The sequence below is a fragment of the Ilyonectria robusta genome, assembly GCF_021365365.1.
Source record: "Ilyonectria robusta strain PMI_751 chromosome Unknown BGZ61scaffold_37, whole genome shotgun sequence".
Lineage (NCBI taxonomy): Eukaryota > Fungi > Ascomycota > Sordariomycetes > Hypocreales > Nectriaceae > Ilyonectria > Ilyonectria robusta.
In genome coordinates this window covers 385,720-404,668 of record NW_025764471.1, presented here as the reverse complement: position 1 = coordinate 404,668, position 18,949 = coordinate 385,720, and the positions used below count along the sequence as shown (strand labels likewise).

The following is an 18,949-nucleotide window of genomic DNA, read 5'->3' as shown; positions in this document are numbered from 1 at the left end:
TTCCTGGGCACTTCCCGCGAGGGGAAAGGCAACGCGACACCGTGGGAAAACCCCGAAGGGACTAGATGAAGGTCGTGGCAGCCCGGATGCTTTTTGATAAAGAAGAAAGAAAAAAAGAAGAGTAGAAATTGTGGCGAGTGTGCCGCATTATAAAGAAGTTGATGAAGGCGCTAGTCTGTTTTAGGATGATTTAGTCAGCAACCATCCCAACCACTGATGCATGGTCTCTGCTGCAAGTGATGGAATATCCGACGTGTACATGCCCTTACCCAGTGCCGTGGAGCAGCCAGCAAAAATGACGTCGAAAGATTTGGGCTCAAATGGTGAATTTTGCATTCAGTTTCATGTGTATTGAGCTCCTGCAATAAGGACTCCGTATGGTATTGTTCTTCCATGGACAGTTTGAGCTGCACACAACCCTTCTCGGCCTTACGTTTATCCGACGCTCGACCGACACGGCGCGAGATCAAGGGCTCGAACTCTCAAACGTCGTCGCGCGAGGAACCAGTTGCTCTTCGTCCCTCGACGACGATACAATGTCTACGCTTACAGCAGCCCGCCAGACTCAGACGCATGGTCTCGGCCAGAGACCGTTCGATCACGAAGATTTCCGACCACCTCTACTCTTGTCGGATCCGCCGAACCCCTCCCTCCACCACCAAACACATCCTGATTCAACGTCGGAATCGAGCACGTCTCTCCGCACTGCGATACAGTCGCCTCATCCGTACCACGGCAGCGACAGACAGCTTCGGTCTTCTCAGAATAAAACGAGATTGCCAGATTGGAACGAATTCTACAAGAATGGCCTTCCCCAAGAGATCATTGTCATCGAAGATACGCCGGAGCCTTGCCCGGACCGCCCGACAGACGAGCCCACGAGCTATCACACCACCGCTCCCTCGATAAAACCCGCCTCAACTAGGAAACGAAAATTCGACGAAGAACCAGTTGCACAGCCCCAGAGACCCGCCGATGAGCCATACGTGGAGAAGTCGGGTGCGAGGACCGTACAGCCACAACGCGCGGAAATCCGGTTACCACAGCCAAATTCCACGCCGCAGTTGGGCTCGCCTGATCCGCGAGTAAACCAGAAGAGGAAGAGAACCCGGTATCAACTTGCGAATGGAGCCAGTACGGACATTGATGCCAGGTCACTGCTGGGGACCAACATCGAATACAAAGGTCTCACCAAACCAGTGCTCAGAGCGAAAGATGTGGCCGTCAGAGTCGGACACACGGTCAGTGATTGATGTCTCACAATTATTTGCCCAATTGCTCACAATCATTAGGGTTCGAGGGCCGATAACAAGAAAATTGATGACGACGACGGACACTATATTGTTGTTCCTGATGAAGATCTCACCAGTCAATGTCAGTTTTTCGCGGTGTTTTCTGGCGGTGTACTTACCATTCTTCAGACAAAATCCGCAAACTCCTCGGTCAAGGAACTTTTGGCAAGGTCGTGCAAGCCCTCGACAGCAAAACAACGAAGTGGTTGCCGTGAAGGTGATCCGATCCGTGCAAAAATACCGTGATGCAGCCAAAATCGAACTGCGCGTTTTGCAGACACTCCGACAAAACGATGCCGAAAACAAGTACAGGTGCATTCATCTTCGCGACTGCTTCGATTTCCGCGGTCATACCTGTCTCGTCATGAATCTGCTTGACTCTAGCATTTTCGATTATCTCAAGGGTAATGGCTTCGTGCCCTTCCCAAACAGTCATATCCAGAGCTTTGCCAAACAGCTCTTGACAAGTGTCGCTTGTAAGTTCTCAGTAGTCATACTTGGTTTCTCGATTCTAATAATATCTCCAGTTGTCCACGACCTGGGACTGATCCATACCGATCTAAAACCGGAAAACATTCTCCTCTGTGACGCCTCCTACCAAACATTCACCTACAATCGCACCATCCCTCATCCCGGACGTCCCCAGGTCGCCAAGCCGAACATCGGAAGGTTCTCTTAAACCCCGAAATCAGACTCATCGACTTTGGATCAGCGACTTTCCAAGATGAGTACCACTCCTCTGTCGTGTCAACGCGCCATTACAGAGCCCCTGAAATCATCCTCGGGCTTGGATGGTCCTTCCCCTGCGACATTTGGAGTATAGGTTGCATCCTCGTTGAATTTTTCACAGGCGACGCGTTGTTCCAAACACATGATAACGTTGAGCATTTGGCTTTGATGGAAGCCGTGTTTGACATGAAAATCGACACCGAGTTGGTGCGGAAAGTTAACCGAATGTCCTCTAGAAGCAACAGTGCAGCCAGGTAAGTGTTTCTCTGAACCACAGGCCTTGCAAACCCGTGACGGATGGTAGTTCTTTTCAGACAACTAATGATGTCAGCAGTTACTTCAAGCGCTTTCGACTGAACTACCCGACTCCTGAGACAAACCGAGCTTCAAGAAGATTCGTCAGAACCATGAAGCGGCTAGATGTACGCCCCAACACCGAGATCTAACTATTTTGGACATGACGCTCATACAAACACAGGAGATTATTCCCACCAAAAGCAACACTTTTCTGAAACACTTTCTCGATCTGCTCCAAAAAATATTCGTATATGACCCCGCTCGTCGCATTACGGCAAAGGAAGCATTAAATCATCCATGGTTCCAGGAACCAGTACGCGATGATGGGACAGAAGCAGCGCGAATCCGCCTGGAAAGAGCACAAATGTTTCCACACAGCTCTCAGACACGGCTGTAGTCGTCGGTTCAAAGAACGTGGGTGTCGAGGATTTTGATTTGGGTACATCTACGGCATGATCATTGCGGGGACATTTACTTTATGACGGCGCTTTGGTTGAGTTTCTCAATAAAGACGGGCGTACGCTCAAAGATGGAATGACGGGTCTAAACAAAGGAGACAGGAGTAGGTTTATATGATGATACCCAGTACAGAGGATGAATACAACTTGTCGCGTGCTCGTGTCACGTTATGGAGTCTTGGTATGGATACAATCCGCCCTAGACCAGTTGAATGAACAAATTGAACTACATCTCTCACTTGTATAACATTGAAGCTAGCGTGAACCTTTGTTATGCAAATATGACTGCCGACTCTATAATGGAGGTTAGTCTGTCATCACCTCACCCTTGAGTTGTGAATTACCGTAGATGCAACGATGGCACATTATGCGCTGATATGCTCAGATGTGCATGGCACAAGGTGACCAGATCAAGTTTGAAAGTTGGCCTTGGTTACAACTGTGCCAAGTCCCCCAGACGTCGTATGCGCATATCCGTGAGCTTCTACTTGGAGGAACATGTGCTCAGCTGCCGAGCAGTTTTCGGCCTTGCCAAACTGCCAAGGCTGCAGTCACCACCAAATGTAGTCTATTACCTCTGGCACTCGAGTTAATTAAGTGGCAGCTGTATCTGGGGAATTATACGACTGAATTGGGCTCGGGTGGAGTTCTACGTTAAACCTCATCGGATAGTGACCATCTTGAAAATCTTCGGCCCGAGGGCGATGAGAATACAGGCTACCTAGGTTGGTAGAGCTGGAAATAGCTGGCTTGGGCAGGCCGTTGCCAGTTCAAGACAGTCTTGCCTTGTTCCAGAGTCCTCCTTCTCTCCACGCTCCACAGCACTTTTAGGTGCGTCACCAGTCTGCTTGAGTAGTTGAGTACAACTTCTGATGGCGATGGTTCTGGCGTGTTTGGCTAGTTGATGAAGCCTGGGGCATCTTTGTAGGAAGTGGTGTGCTTGCCTTGCGCAAGAGTCTCGCGAAACTCGGAGACTGGGGGGTCCAGCAAGACATCTGGATGTGGTATCCATTCTTTTTCTCGACATTCAAGACGTTTTGTTCTTCATGCTCGAGCTTCCTCGCGCGTAAGATCACGAGTAATGATCTGGTACATAGTGAACATGACCCCTTTGATATCAATCCGGGCCTCACTGTATCCTATCTCACCGATTCGAACCGAAAAGTTGGAGTCGAAGATCGTCAAGGAATCCGTGGTGTCGCTGATGAGGAGATTGCGAGGGGCCACATTTTGATGAGAAATACCGAGACTCAAGATAGGCTCATAAATAACTGCAATTAGCTGGTGGAGCTATTTCAGCTTGAAAACGCAAGTCTTATTCTCCTCAAGGGTCTCACCGGGATAATGCAGTGGTGAACCCAACACACCACACCTCGATCTCATCCACGACGAGCCTGTCAAAGAGCACTATATGCGGATATTTCGGTAAACATATCTATAAGTCCATCTCGTGCCATATATAACCCAAGCGTTAATATATAAAGTAGCAGTTGAATACAAGCTGTGCTCTAGTAAGGTCCTAAGCAACAGTAGGAGTCTCTGGGTAAGACTTGCCTTCTTCCTTGACTCCGGAGGCTTCGGTATCTGGCGAGGTCTACCAGTAGTTCAAGTCTATCAAGTTCCTCTTAGTTTAACCTTAAGATAGCATGGATTCCGTCCGGACGCTGAGCCAGGTCGAGTGAAGGTCTGAATAATGAAAGGGACAGAAGGTATTATCATCCTCTGGGTCAGTCGACGTTGAAATCAATGACCCTGTTTTGAAACCGGATCTTGAAAAAGTCTGGTGCAAGATCGTCTACGTGCTTCCAGGGATATCCAATCGCCGGTTCTGCTGATTCGATCTCCTCGTCCTCAATAGTAACCGATATAAGGCGACGTTGATCCCAGCCCATGACGTGTCAAGTGCTTGGGCCCCAAAGGAAATATTTCCGCTAGGAGCGAATAATCTCTCTTCTGACTTCAAAATTGGTTATAGAAGGCCGTTTCGTGAGGGTTAGTTCAAGGAAGAGGCTGGTGAGGGTCAAATAGAGATTCGGGCGAAGTCAGTACTAGCATGACTCAGAGGCTTTCTCAAAAAGATATTTTGGAAGAAAGAAGGATTCGATATGGCTACGACAGTGCGATGGCGATGTAGAATGGTAGGTAATAGACGAGAGAAGTTTGGGCGGCAAATGCGTCAGCCTCAAGAACGCCTTTCAACTGACTGGAAGTTCAACTGGGTCCGCGGGCGCCCAATGATGGTTAGTACTCGAGGGTCACAGACTGAACCCGAGTACAGCGTTTCCTAAGTGCCCGTGATGTTGAGGTTTCGACATTCCCCTATCTTGTCGGGGTGTTAATTCCCCAATGCGGTTCGTTCAGGCCTTCTCTTGTTGGACCTAGCACTCGTGTGTTGAACGGCTACAATGTCGGAATAGCCAGGCTCTATATCAAATTTCTCGACCGATAGCCCTACCTGGGATGCTTTCAGGACATTGATCGACCGAGGAGATGCAGAACGAGAAGGGAAGAGGCCGAGACCACCCACCCTGCCCTCTATACTACGCAATAAAATTGCACTTGACAGGTGCGGCAATTTCACTCATCATTAAACGAAATCTGAATGAGACTAGTAGTTTGGGGAGATGAGCCTGTCACATTACCTGCGCCAACGGGTCGGTGGATTTTGTTGACGTATTTCTTGAGAAGGGGGCTAACATCATGGCCACAAACAAGAGTGTATGGGCACCCCTAATTGAGGCGTCAGCTGGCACAGGGGCCAAACGCACGATTCAATTGAACCTAACAACTTGGAAATTTGTATGCCTAGAGGAAGCAATTGCAGACTCCAACCAACAGACAATGCAATGTAGTTGGATTTTCAAATACTAGGGAGCTATGCGGTCTTTAAAGGCGAAGACGGTCTGGACTCTCTCCCTCTCCAATCACGCATTCAACTCTGCAAGACACCTAGGATTTTCCCTGAAACCTTAGACTGCTGAGAAACAGCTGTAGATGATTTTGCGAGAATTACATGACAAACGGAATCATATCTGGAGATTGGGAATCGAGGATGTACGGAGCCATGTGGGTAGATAGACAAACGGCAGTCTTTAAGATACCAAATAGAACGTCTAATCGCACACACCTTTTGATCCACGCCCCGCTGGCTTTATCGGCAGTCCAAGATTCGTCGCCCAGTTGCACTCCATGTTATCCTTGGTGGCATCAGCTCCCCACTGCAGCGGAGAGTGGAGCCATCGCTTAAGTATGGTATCGCCGAGTTTGGCCGCCTGGTCGAGTTTGTAAGATCATTAGTGTCCATTACTTATTGATTTTTTAAGTTATGAGTACGGCTATCTAGTAGTTACTGGATGAGGCAAGACTGGGAACTGACCAAGGCCGTTGAGGACCACCCACCATTATGCATGATCCCAACGTGGTGGATACAAGGAATGAGAACGTCCGATGGAAAGTAACTGAGGCTTCCACCATCAACAATTATTTTTGGAAAGGTGCCAATGTCTGCCACCACAGCTACTCCCAGGGATGGACATCGAACGAACGGGAATCGAATCGATAGATTCATTCGATGCCAAGTCTTACGAATGTCGAATCGAATTTCTTGGCATTCGATTCGATGTCGAATCTGCGGCGTGCCCATTCGATTCGCATCGAATCGAATGTGACATGTCCTGTTCGATGTTCGAATACATCGATTCGAATGTGGGGCATCCTATTCGACATTCGAACCGTACAGGTCACCATATGATTCGACATCGAATCGATCGCCCCCACCCGTTCGATCGAAAATCGATCGATTCGGTCGAACAGAGAGACGCGATGTGCGAATCATGACCAAGGGGTGGATTCAGCGCGATTCGCAGACGCGTTAAGAGGCCCCTGGCACTCTCCTCGACGCGAGAAGTGCAACGCGATCAACACTGACAACAATTCATCTTAATGCTAAGATGTGTTAGCAAGTACATAACATGACCCTAAAAGCCCATAGCATACTAGGTACCCTGCAACTACAGCAATCATCCCTGTCACGACCCTGTCTAACCGCCCCCCAGCCCGGAACGGATTAACGCGCCGGCCACCGCGAATTGCCAACAGGTTTACCAGTTGGGAATGACTCCCATGGTCACAATCCCGACAAACAACCCACCAGCAGGTGCTTTACAGGAATGTAACGGACAACCCAATTTAATCTTGTAATAAAACACTGAGTCGGTTTCTATGAGGAATATATATTTGTCGCGTGGGGGGTTGAAGTATGAGTTATTGTTGCTGTAAAATACAACCTCCCAAGTTAGGAGGTACCAAGGTCGTCATATAAAGTAGGTGGGGCTTACAGTAGTTTTTAACGCAGGAGTATAGGGTATGTTTGTCCCAGTAACAGGCCGCTATACAGAGAGGGGGATCACCAAAAACACGCCGCTTTTTCTGCAGAATAATAGGAAGGAAGCAAAAAGAAAAGAAAAGGAAACCAAAAAAAAACTGTCTCCGTATTTCTCTCTACTAAAAAGTTTTTACTGATGCCAGCTTTGGCATGATCAGATGAATATGTCCGGCTCGAAGTTTTCACGCATTGGCGAGTATGGGATTCATGATCTTCCTGCCCCCCTCTTTAACTTTTTGGTTGTCTCGGGGACCTGCGCCTAAAGCCAGCTTTGCCTGTGAACCGATGTACCAGCGACTTCACAGGTGCATCCACTTAGAGCCTCAACTTCAAGTCCCCACCGTTCCGCCCCCTCACGTGAACGGTTTACGAAAATCTCAAGAATCCATTCTGAGTTGACGCCAGATTGGAATGAGCACAAATGCAAAGCCGGTATGGGGACTCGGCTGAGGAACGGGATGGCTTTTTTTCAAGGTTGGCCCGTAGTGATGCGTCTGTGCTTGTGGCATGAGCCAATAGGAGCCTCTGACGCAAGTGGAACAGGGAATATATGGAATCTTACCCCGCCGTCTGTGGACCTAATCAACGAGACCCCGATTTGGCTGGTTGCCAAGTACTGAGAGCTTGGTGGAGCGGCACTTGGGAGAATCTCCGTACACCAATGGTCGGAACAAAGTTTGGCTTCTTACATACAATGGCGGCTTCACGCGCGACTCTCTCGCCTTGGGCGCGCCAGGTCGTCGTTCGCGCTGCTCGCGAATGCATCATTAATCGCACAAGACTTTGCATGTTTAGCGGCAGTGGAGATGTCGCGAATTTCGCGTTGACGACAAAATGGGCGTGATATACGCGTGTTATTGGCCTCAATGCCTGTCCAGTCAGTGATGGATGGATGGATTTAAGTTGAGCCTCAGTGCAGTCTCAATGGCTTCCAACAACCTCGACCCACGCGACCCATCTGTCCGACTAGCTAAACTAACTGCATCATGATGTCCTCCGAACCATTCTCTTTGAGCCCTTCGTCCTGGAATCAACCAGGTGTGATGGAGCGCGATGAATTCTCTTCTTCGCCAGCCGCCCCGTCTCCAGGAACCTCGTTACCAACGACGCCATCGCTCCGTCCTCGCGGGACTGCCGCCGATTTTATTCAGGTCGATTGGACACTCTGGGGCCGCCAAGAGTGGGCCAAATGGCCCGGATTCGAGCTTTATACTGGCGGCCAAGACACGAGGGCATGGTGGCAACAATATGGGTATCGCGTTAAGGACCGTTCCACCTCGCGGCAGGGAAATAAGCTGAAGTGGATCTGCGCCGACTGCTTTGCCCGAGGTTTCAAGAAGAAGTCGGACTTCTGTTTCGTCTGCTCGACAGGAGTCGCCATCAGGAAACACCTACTCAAAGCCCACGGGATTCTTGTAAGTGTGTGCCTCTCATCTACGGTTTGATAACGTGCTGATTTGGCAGGCCCCGAACAAAGTTGCCAGCCCCGTGGGGGGCTCATTTCTAAATGACAGGACCATCACCGACTTCATCGATGCCGACTTCAATAATCCCCACGACCAGTTTCTTCTCAGCAAGCTGCGTGGAAGATTCAGCAGCAAAGGCCTCCGAGTACTCCTCCTCGACTGGATTACCTACCATAACCTGCCGTTCAACATTGTCAATACCGAGCGGTTCCAGCGGATCCTTCTCTACGGCAATCCCCTCCTTGATGTGACCCACATTCCCTCTGCGAAGACGCTGCTTCGCATGCTCGAATCCGAGTATAGGGGTGCCGTTGGGCCGGTAACCGAAGTATTGCGCAGCGCTCGATCCCAGATTCATTTCTCCTTCGACGGTTGGACATCCAAGTCGTACACTTCGTTTCTTGGGATCAACGCTCAATTCATTGATAACCACTTTGTCCAACACCGAATCCTCCTTGGGCTTCGACCTCTCTCGGGCAGACACAACGGTGCTTCACTTGCCGATGAGGTCGCTGATACGCTCGCATTCTGGCAAATCAACAACCCGGACAAGGTTGGCTACTTCACGCTGGACAATGCTGCCAACAATGACACCTGCATGGACGATCTTGCCTTTGAACACGGCTTCTCAGCTGAAGAGCGACGGATCCGCTGCGCTGCGCATATCTTCAACCTTTGCGTGCGGGCAATGCTATACGGTTCGAAGCGAGAGAACTTCGCGGCAATCATCGCTGCCGATGGTGACGATCAAGATGACGATGAGGAGCTAGTTGATCAAGCTATCGACGAGGCCCTGGATGTAGAAATGGAAGACGGCACGGATGAAGACTTTGAAGCGAACACTGCCGTTGGTATCCCAGAAGAGGACTTCCTATCATCCCACCCAGCCCCGGAGGAGATCAATGGAGCCACTTTCAGGGAGTACAGCCAGAACGGCGCCCCAGGAATGCTTCACAACATCGGGATTCAGCTGCGAGCGACTACACAGCTGTACGAGCAGTTTCTTCAGTCTCAGCGCAAGGAATCCGGCCATGAATCAACACTTCACTGGGTCTTCAACAATGCCACCAGATGGAACTCGGATATGCGGATGATGGAGAGGGCCCTTCGTCTCCGCCCGGCTCTCAATACGTTCTTCAATGACGTTCAGAACCGTTGGGAAACTGAGGGTCTTTGTGACAAACCGAAACCGGCAGTTCTGCAATACCGCTTAAGTGCGTACGACTGGAAGGTTATCGAGGTGCTTGTCAAGCTTCTGAAGCCTTTTGAAATCGCCACCAAGCAACTTCAGGGCGACGGTATTCCCGACGCGAGGTCGACTTGCGGTAGTTTCGATGAATACTTCCCTGTCTTCGAGATCCTACTTGACCACCTCGAAGGAGCTATCGAAGGCACAATCTTTGAAGAAGTTGAGGATCCAGTGAGCAAGGAGAAGAAGGACGTCGAAGTCGCCATCTACGACGGGCTCGATAGCAGAACCCGTAGATTGCTCAAGGTCTTTATCAAGCTCGGATGGAAGAAGCTGCACAAGTACTACAACTGTCTGACTAGCGCAGCTTATGTCGGCGCTGTTGTCTTCAACCCGGCGAAGAAGTGGCGCCTTCTCGATCAACTGTGGTCTCGAGTGCCTTCTCGTAAGGCCAAGGGTTGGCGATTAGAGTACGAATCCCAGCTCTTGGAGATCTGGGAGAGTTACAGGGAACGCGAAGTTGACTACGAAGTCTTCGCTACATCTGACGAGGCCTCAATGGATTACATTGAGCGGAGACTTGCCAGGAGTGTAGCTGGGTCGCCATGCGCCCAGGGTTCGTCCTTGGCAGTGTCCAGTGCCCGCAAGAGCACCCGAAAGACGAAACACACGACAGCAGGAGCGACTGCTGATGACGAATATGCTTGGTACTGTGCTGAGGATGTTGTCAACAGTCACCACTACAGAAGCAGGCCGATTGACTGGTGGAAAATCAACAGGAATCGGTACCCGCGACTGTCTCTGATGGCGGTTGATATGCTCACCATCCCATCGTCGTCTGCGGAGAGCGAGAGGACATTTAGCAGTGCAGGACGTATGACGGCACCGTTGAGAAGTCGGCTGAGGAGGGAGATAGTGGCGATGGCTCAGTGCATTCGATCATGGAGTAAAGCTGGGATCTACACGCCTTCACTGCCGCTGGTTAGCCTCAGTGATGATCAATGGGTTGACGCACTTGCGTCGCTGAGGGGGACGAGTGACATTTAATCTGCCTAGTACCTGCCTTTGCACAATTGACGATGTTCTGCGATGTCTTATCTGAAGCCGTGATACCTTCTAAACCCGCTCTGCACCTCTCACCACTCTTCTGTCGGGGTATGACGGCATGACGGCCTGGTGATGATGACGACGGTCCATTTGGTTCTAGGTCCTATTGGTGTTTCGGTCTCCGCCGGGATTAGTTCTACGTTCGATCGAGTTCGAATCGAATTCGATCGAATCTTGGCATTCGATAGATATCGAATCTACGGAAGACATGTTCGATTCGAGTCGAATCTACGGCACAAGAATTGTGGCGCGTTCGATTCGATACGAATCTGCGGGAGATGTGTTCGATTCGAGTCGAATCTACAGGACAAGAATTGTGGCACGTTCGATTCGATACGAATCTGTGGGAGATGCGTCCGATTCGATTCGAATCTACGGGGTCACATTCGATTCGAACGCCAAGGCTTGGCGTTCGATTCGATAGATTCGTAAGATGTCCATCCCTGACCAGAACCCCTACACGGCCGAGTTGGGGGCGATAGCGATGGCATTGCGATGCATGCCTGACGGACTACGGGACCGAAGACTCACCATACTGTCAAGCGGCCAGTCAGCTCTGAAGGCGATCGCGCGACCGCGACAACAATCGGGACATTGCGCCATCCGGGAAATCTACAACCACATCCGACGGCTGGGAAAAGGCAACAACAGTGTTAAAATGATCTGGGTACCGTCCCGGGACGACGCGTTCCCCTTGGGACCCAAGGCGAAGAGACAGGCGCAGAGAGCAACCGAAGCAGGACGTACGGCAGAGACACCGCCATACCAAGCTCGATCGACGCGGACAAGACTGGCGAGAGCGCAGCTACAACAGCATCAGGCGCTACCGGACAGAGTGGGCGGCTTCTCCAAGAGGGTTGACAAAGCGCTACCAGGAAAACACACAAAGGTGCTATACGACGGACTGAAGAGGCGCGAAGCAGACACGCTTTCACAGTTACGCACGGGAATGGCGAGGATCAACAGCTACCTGTCGAGGATCGGCGCGGTGGAATCAGACTTGTGTGATTGTGGACGGGCAACCGAGACGATGGAACATTTTCTCTTTCGCTGCAGCAAGTGGGATGCACAACGCGAAGGCATGCGGCGAATCGGACAAAGCGAGATGGGAAACCTCTCATTCTTTCTGGGAGGAAAGTCGGCGTTGGACGGACCGAGATGGTCACCTAACCTACAGGCGGTGCGAGCAACAATCAAATTCGCGATGGAGACAGGAAGACTAGGGCCAAGGGAGGAGAATTGAACATACTAACAACCAGAACTAGAAAATACTAACACAACACAGCCTCATTTTGACAGACCACGCTTCAGCTGCTGAGGATAGGATGCTGAACACTTGGAGAAATTGGCCTTCAAGCAGGCCTGTCAGAGAGAGTCAAGCGAGGCCAAACGAAAGCGATCCAGGGAGAGAAAGTGGGGCTTTACTTTGTGGTCAGGATTGAAGGTGGCAGAAATGTAAATAGCACAGCGTATTCCATGGCCCTATGAGATCCGTTCTCCCGGGCGTAATAAATCTACTACTACTACTAAAAGACCTTTCGTACCGAAAGGCACTTAAGAACTGATGTAGAGTCAGCCTTCGGCTGAATAATTGTATAATTATCCAATCTTGTCCTTGAAAATCTTCTAGGCCTATACTATATCAATGCTCGCTCTCATCCTACAGCCTCCTTTTCATCGACGCCTACTCAACCCCCAAACTCCCCTGATGCTCATCAGACGCGGTGCTTCCTACTGCATGACCAGGACGTTCCGGAATCGGGGCTTTCCAGCCAACAAGCTGTCGACTGCCTGCTGGACCTCGGAGAGAGGATACTTCTCAACAAAGCACTTGACTCCATGGAGCATTGCAAATCGGATGGCCTCCTCGCTGTCGATGGCATGGCCGCTGGGCCAGCCATGCACACTGGCGCCCTTCATGACGAGAGTGACTGTATTAAACTCAACGGCGCCGACGGGCGCGAGACTCAGGAGCTTGCCTAACGGCGCGAGGCCCTCAACGAGGTTGCCCACGGCCTTAGGATTGGGCGCGGTCTGGACGATGATGGCAGCACCGCCGAGCTTCATCAGTTCAGCCGCAGGGTCGGACGTCTTGGTGTTGATGTAGTGGTGGGCGCCCAGCTCCTTGGCGAACTGAGCCTTGTCGTCGCCGGATGAGAGGACGGCAACTTCGTAGCCCATCTTGTTGGCGTACTGGACAGCCAAGTGGCCGAGACCTCCGAGACCCTGGACTGCGACGAGAGCGCCCTGCTCGACGCGCATCTTGCGGATGCCGTTGAAGACGGTGACACCGGCGCAGAGGAGGGGGGCAGCATCCGCAGGATCAATCTCCTTAGGAACGCGAACAGCGGCCTCTTCGCGCAGGAGGACGTACTCGGCAAAGCCACCGTCCTGGCTCAAACCGTTGACAGCCTTGTTGTCGCAGATCTGGAACTGACTCCGCTGGCACTGTCTGCAAGTCCCGTCATGACCACCATGCCAGGGGCCACCGACGCGCTCACCGCCCGAGAAGTGAGTGACGCCCTCGCCGACGTCGACGACGTCGCCAACAATCTCGTGGCCGGGGACGCGGGGGAAGACATCGCCCATGTGGCCGCCAGCGATAGCAATGTCGCCGAAGCAGACACCGCAGGCGAGGACCTTGACGAGGACTTGGCCCTTGGCCGGGTGCTTGAGGGGGACGTCGCGAAGGGTCCAGGTGGCGTTGGCTTTGTCGAGGACAACGGCCTTGTAAGTCGAAGGGAGAGAAGGCATGATGTTTTTGTTACTGGTTGTAGTTTGGGTTTGACTTGACAGTTCTGTTTGAGAGTGTTGAAAGTGAAGATTGAAGATTGTAGGATTGATGAGGATGAGGATGAGAGTGAGGATGAAAGACAAACTCAACATCGACATGGCAGAGACACTGTCTTTTTATAATCAATCCGACCAGAGAGGAAAACACCTACCGTACCTGTTGTCTTGCACATGTGAAGACGGCTTACTAATGGTTATTGTCTTAGGGAGCTTGACTATCGGAGTAGAAGTATCGGACATAGCATATTTCCGTTGGTAAACTGGGGATGTATGTCTCTCTTCCCCCACTTTAATCACGTATCCACTGCCATCATCTAAACGAAACGTGCAGACGGTTGCTGTATGATCTTCATGGGCTTTAGCTTGAGGATTGGATCAGAATCCGTTGTGAATGGACGGAGTTTGCATGATATCATTAACTCATCCGAATTCCGAGAGACTGCGTATGCTGAGTTGCCTTGGTGGCTTGCGGCGTAAGGTGAACGGGCGTCGGAGGAGAGAAATGCAGTGGTTGTCGGATTTGTTTGTGACGTTGGAGTTGTTCCAAAGCCGATGGCTTTGGACGTTGGAGTAAAAGGCGTGATTGCCGCAGTCAAAAGGCATTCACCATGCACGGCGACGCTTTCATTACGAACACCTCCTTCTCGCCCTGCAACAGAGCGCTGAGGCCGCCGGCCTGGGCGCCGCTATCGGCCGTGCAGCGGGCACCGCTGGCAGGACCGTGAGCCAGACCGCGAGGTCGGCCGGCAGCTCCATCAAGGGCCTCCCTGGCCTGTTGGGCCACAACAGACAGGCTTTTATCAATCAAGGAAGCTCCTGGCTCGAAGGCCCCACGAACAACAAGGTCGTGGTCTAGACTGCTCGTCTCTGGCACCATCTCTGGCAGCATTTCCGGCTCCATCGGCAAGAGCGGCAAGAGCCGTCGCTCCGCTGACAGGGACCGCCTCCTGTCCCGCGAGCGCGTTGAGGAGCGCCAGGAGGACTCGAACACTTTCACGGTCGGAGGCGACGCTGAGATCACCATGCCCGAGACAGCCCCTATGGGCCTTCCTCAGGACAAGTGGGATGCCTGTTACTGGGAAACCCATACCACCAACATCGAGTTCGCCGGCTGCCAAGCGAATGGTGCGAGAGGCACGAACGCTGAACCTGGCTCCGGTGCCTCAGCGAGTTGTCACGTATCTGCCAAGCAGCAATACGTGGGCCTCTTACGTCCCGCCGGGAATGGTCAGCAGAGGGCAGTGGGACGAAATCATTGCCAGAGTGGTTAATGCACCAGAGGAAGGAAAGGAGGACCAGGTGGATGCTCGAGCGAAGTGAGCCGAGGAGCGACGAATGCGACGCCAGGGCTGAGATTGTTGAGGAAAATGGATTGAGTTTGTTGAGACTGGATTAATCAATTGGTATTTTAGGAGAAAAGACTGGTTTCTCTCTCCATCAAGGAGGTCAGCCACTCGGTCGGAGGTCGCGACCCCAGGTGCTTGAGGACAAGCGGGAGTCGCGAGGGGAGGCATGTGTCGGGGCCGGCTGACACGGAGGTCCGGATAATACGGTTGACTGTAGGGCTCACTGTCCCAAAACCCATTTTCAAAAATTTCCCACTAGCCGCACACTACGGGCGTATTCACGCCTGATCGTAAATGTAATATCCTTTAAACCGATTATATGACGTTTACATGCTCTCATTCCAATACTGGCGAGAATTCGAGCACAGCTGTGAACAGTGTTTACAGATATTTACAGGCGTAGAACACATGCATAGAGATTCGTCTTTTTTTTAAGCGCGCGCAATTGGAATTATTCCCTCGTCATCTTTCTTCTTCTTTTTTTTTTTTTTTTTGAACATTGGTCTACAGACGTGTACACCACCAAACGTCGCGAAACATTGGTCCATGTCGCAAAACATCATCCGCCATTGCTTCACGTTTATCATCAGACAACAACAACTTCTCGACTACGCGTCCACACGTCCATACACGCCTGTACCGCATTGAACAATGGCGTCCACGGTTGTGTTCAAGTTGCCCGACGATCTCAACGGTACTCCCATCCTATCTGAGGAGAACGTCGACCCCGTGGACATGTCGCCCGCGAACTTGTTCGCGCGGTTGTTCTACGACGCCAAGGCTTCCTTTACTGCCAAGGCCGCTGCGATCTTCGACCGTGACGCTGATTTCCCCGTGAGTACCTACTCGATTGACTCTGTACAACCCTGTACATGGCTAACTGTTGGATAGATGATGCGATTCATTGAGCTACGTTCTCGACAGACCAAGTCAGGCAAAGTCATGCCTGTGGTGAACGTTACACGCCCTCAAGCCGCCGATTCCTTGGTCAAGTTCATGTACGGGCAAGAAAACAAAGGCAAACAGGCGTGCCAGAAGTGCAAGGACGGTACTGGTGCGTTCAATGCTTATGTGACATTGGACGAAATGTCACCTGGTTGTGCCACTTGCCACCACGGTGGTGCTGCCAAACATTGCTCACTTGTCTCTGGTAAGTTCTGTACATACATGTACATATCTGGTCTGGATCTATCACTAATAACCACAGGTGGCAGCAAGAGATCCCGCGACGAATCCTCTGACGATGAGCCAACTTCCAAGCACCAGAAAAAGCAGAAGGGTAAGGGCAAGAAAAAGAACAAGAAGGAAAAATCTGGCCGGGACTACAAGGCAGAGGATGTTATGGATGCGCTCATGAGACTTGACAACAAATCGCTCAGAGTCATGAAGAATGTCTTCGAGGCACTCCTTGACGGCAATATTCATGATGATACTGATTAGTTTATGTCTGATTAGCTATGTACATGGCTCTACGGGGACATATGGGCTTGGGTTTCTGAGATTTCAAGCATAATGATTAGCATAGTTCTGATCAGGTATGAACAGAGCTGTAAAGAGCTTTACAGACTTTGTCTTTGAAACAAAATAAAGATTTCTCAAGTTTTATTTAAATATGTGAAAAAAGTGAAAGATATAACTAGTTATTTTTAAAAAAAATTATAACGTACATGATAAGCATGCGCCGCATCCAAGTATGCGCCGCACTTTTCCCTCAAACACATAACTCTCTATATTATCAATTCAATTTCAACCACCAAACATGCCACAGCAAACTACTGAAGCTAGAACCCTTCTTGCCCTTCAAGCCCTTCAAAACGACCCAAAATTAAGTATCCGACGCGCCGCATTGATATACGAAATAGATGAGCGAAGGCTACGTCGCCGACAGAATGGCATTCAATCTCGACGCGATTGGATCCCGAAATCGCGTCGTCTATCTGATCTAGAGGAACAGATCATTGTTCAGTTCATTCTCGACCTGGATTCGCGAGGATTTGCCCCGCGACTGCGTGGTGTTGAAGAAATGGCCAACCGACTGCTCGCTGACCGCGACGCGTCACCTGTCGGCAAGCGCTGGGCTTCTAACTTCGTCAGGCGACAACCAGAGCTTAAGACGCGTTTTTTTCGTAAATACGACTATCAGAGGGCCAAATGCGAAGATCCAACCATTATTCGCAATTGGTTCCGGCTCGTGGAGAATACAATCGCGAAATATGGTATCGACCTAGCCGATATCTACAACTTTGATGAGACCGGCTTTATGATGGGCATAATCGCAAGCGGAATGGTCATCACAGGCGCAGATAGGCGTGGAAACCCGAAATCAGTCCAGCCTGGAAACCGGGAATGGGTTACAGTCATTCAGGCGATTAATGCGGAAGGCTGGGCAATCCAGCCATTTATCGTGGTTGCGGGCCAATATCACCTCGCCAACTGGTACCAAGAAAGCAACCTCCCGGGCGATTGGGCTATTGCAACAACTCAAAATGGCTGGACCAATAATGAGACAGGTCTTAAGTGGCTCAAGCACTTTAATCGGCATACAAAGGATCGATCGACCGGTCGCTATCGTCTTCTAATCCTCGATGGGCATGAAAGTCACCACTCCGTCGACTTTGAGAAATATTGTGAAGAGAACGACATCATTACGCTTTGTATGCCGCCTCATTCATCTCATCTGCTCCAGCCTCTTGATGTCGGGTGCTTTGGGCCGCTTAAAATAGCCTATGGTCAAGCAATTGAGCAATTGATCAGATGCTCCATAACTCATGTTTCGAAGACCGAGTTCTTCCCAGCCTTCTACGCTGCCCACGAAGCCGCCATGACAAGGAGTAATATTGAGGGAGGTTTTCGAGGGGCCGGACTTATTCCCTTGAACCCAGAAAATGTCATATCGAAGCTTGATGTACAGCTACGGACTCCAACACCAGTGAGGGAGGAGATCAGCCTCCCCGACCCTTGGGTCTCGAAGACCCCAAAGACCGTGCTTGAGGCTAGCTCTCAGTCTGAATACCTCGAAAGACGAATGAAAAGGCATCAGAGCAGCTCTCCAGCATCAATTCTTGAGGCGCTTAAGTCACTTTCAAAAGGAACAAAGGCAATAATGCATCAGAATGCCCTATTGAAAGCTGAGGTCCAGATCCTTCGACAGGCGAATGAGACTCTTAGTAAGCGGCGTAGAGCAAAAAGAACCCGCCTACAAAAAGGAGGGAATATGACTCTAGATGAGGGAAGGGATGCGATAGATCAGAGAGACGTTGATGCGCAGGTAGTGGCTGAATCGTCGAGAAGTGGTGGTCGACGGAGGTTGGCGCTACCGAAGGAAAGGCGCTGTGGAACTTGTGGAAAGGCTGGTCATAATGCAAGGACTTGTCAGGCTGTAATTGAGACCTCTGGAGAAGAGTATAGTGATTAGTTTTAATTGATTGGATGCTTTGTTGTGTTTTTATTGAAGTTTTAATCTTAAAGGGTTAGGAAAAGTGCGGCGCATACTTGGATGCGGCGCATGCTTATCATGTATGAATGAATGAAATTTATTCCGCCCGGGAGGACTAACCTCATAGGGCCAGGTGCGCTAGGCTATTTACAGTTCTAAGTTTATTGTTCGCATCTCCCAGAAGCCCAACATTCTTCCTCATCCACTTATCGGTCTTGCCTCGCTTGACTCTGTGTAACAGGCCTGCTTGAAGGCTGATTTCTCCAAGTGTTCAGCATCCTATCTACAGCAGCTGAAGCATGGTCTGCTAGTTTGAGGCTGTTTCGTGTTAGTATCGCCAGGTTTGGCCGCTAAATGTGGTTAGTTAGTGTGTCACCCAGTCGGGTTCGCATCTAGTCTCCTCGTGTCCATGGCGAACTTAATCGCCGCCCGCACCGCCTGTAGGTTAGGCG

At 50.7% G+C, this 18,949-nt stretch overlaps 4 protein-coding genes across 4 annotated transcripts; 2 read left to right on the top strand and 2 right to left on the bottom strand.

Moving 5' to 3' along the window:
• The first annotated feature begins 293 nt into the window (after positions 1 to 293).
• Positions 294 to 3,014, top strand: BGZ61DRAFT_464427 (kinase-like domain-containing protein). The gene is made up of 7 exons (XM_046247481.1): positions 294 to 1,241; positions 1,293 to 1,374; positions 1,496 to 1,768; positions 1,820 to 1,876; positions 1,939 to 2,275; positions 2,356 to 2,443; positions 2,500 to 3,014. The coding sequence occupies exons 1-7, from the start codon at positions 378 to 380 to the stop codon at positions 2,713 to 2,715; spliced, it is 1,917 nt and encodes a 638-aa protein (XP_046096175.1). The 5' UTR covers positions 294 to 377; the 3' UTR covers positions 2,716 to 3,014.
• An 8,364-nt stretch (positions 3,015 to 11,378) lies between these two features.
• On the bottom strand, positions 11,379 to 13,676 carry BGZ61DRAFT_539880 (chaperonin 10-like protein; the record flags this gene model as incomplete). The annotated part of the gene is made up of 2 exons (XM_046254845.1): positions 11,379 to 11,457; positions 12,658 to 13,676. 2 exons carry the CDS (start codon positions 13,674 to 13,676, stop codon positions 11,379 to 11,381), a joined length of 1,098 nt encoding a protein of 365 aa, XP_046096174.1.
• A 384-nt stretch (positions 13,677 to 14,060) lies between these two features.
• BGZ61DRAFT_152491 (uncharacterized protein) lies at positions 14,061 to 14,831 on the bottom strand. The gene has a single exon (XM_046237381.1). It carries the CDS (start codon positions 14,737 to 14,739, stop codon positions 14,308 to 14,310), a length of 432 nt encoding a protein of 143 aa, XP_046096173.1. The 5' UTR covers positions 14,740 to 14,831; the 3' UTR covers positions 14,061 to 14,307.
• An 881-nt stretch (positions 14,832 to 15,712) lies between these two features.
• On the top strand, positions 15,713 to 16,501 carry BGZ61DRAFT_539878 (uncharacterized protein; the record flags this gene model as incomplete). The annotated part of the gene is made up of 3 exons (XM_046254844.1): positions 15,713 to 15,895; positions 15,953 to 16,211; positions 16,269 to 16,501. 3 exons carry the CDS (start codon positions 15,713 to 15,715, stop codon positions 16,499 to 16,501), a joined length of 675 nt encoding a protein of 224 aa, XP_046096172.1.
• Between the last annotated feature and the right edge of the window lie 2,448 nt (positions 16,502 to 18,949).

Coding starts and splice junctions, on each gene's coding strand:
- BGZ61DRAFT_464427 (XM_046247481.1), top strand. CDS start 378: ATGGTATTGTTCTTCCATGGACAGTTTGAGCTGCACACAACCCTTCTC. Junction 1,242..1,292: donor CCGTCAGAGTCGGACACACG/GTCAGTGATTGA, acceptor CACAATCATTAG/GGTTCGAGGGCCGATAACAA. Junction 1,769..1,819: donor GCTCTTGACAAGTGTCGCTT/GTAAGTTCTCAG, acceptor TAATATCTCCAG/TTGTCCACGACCTGGGACTG.
- BGZ61DRAFT_152491 (XM_046237381.1), bottom strand. CDS start 14,739: ATGGTGATCTCAGCGTCGCCTCCGACCGTGAAAGTGTTCGAGTCCTCC.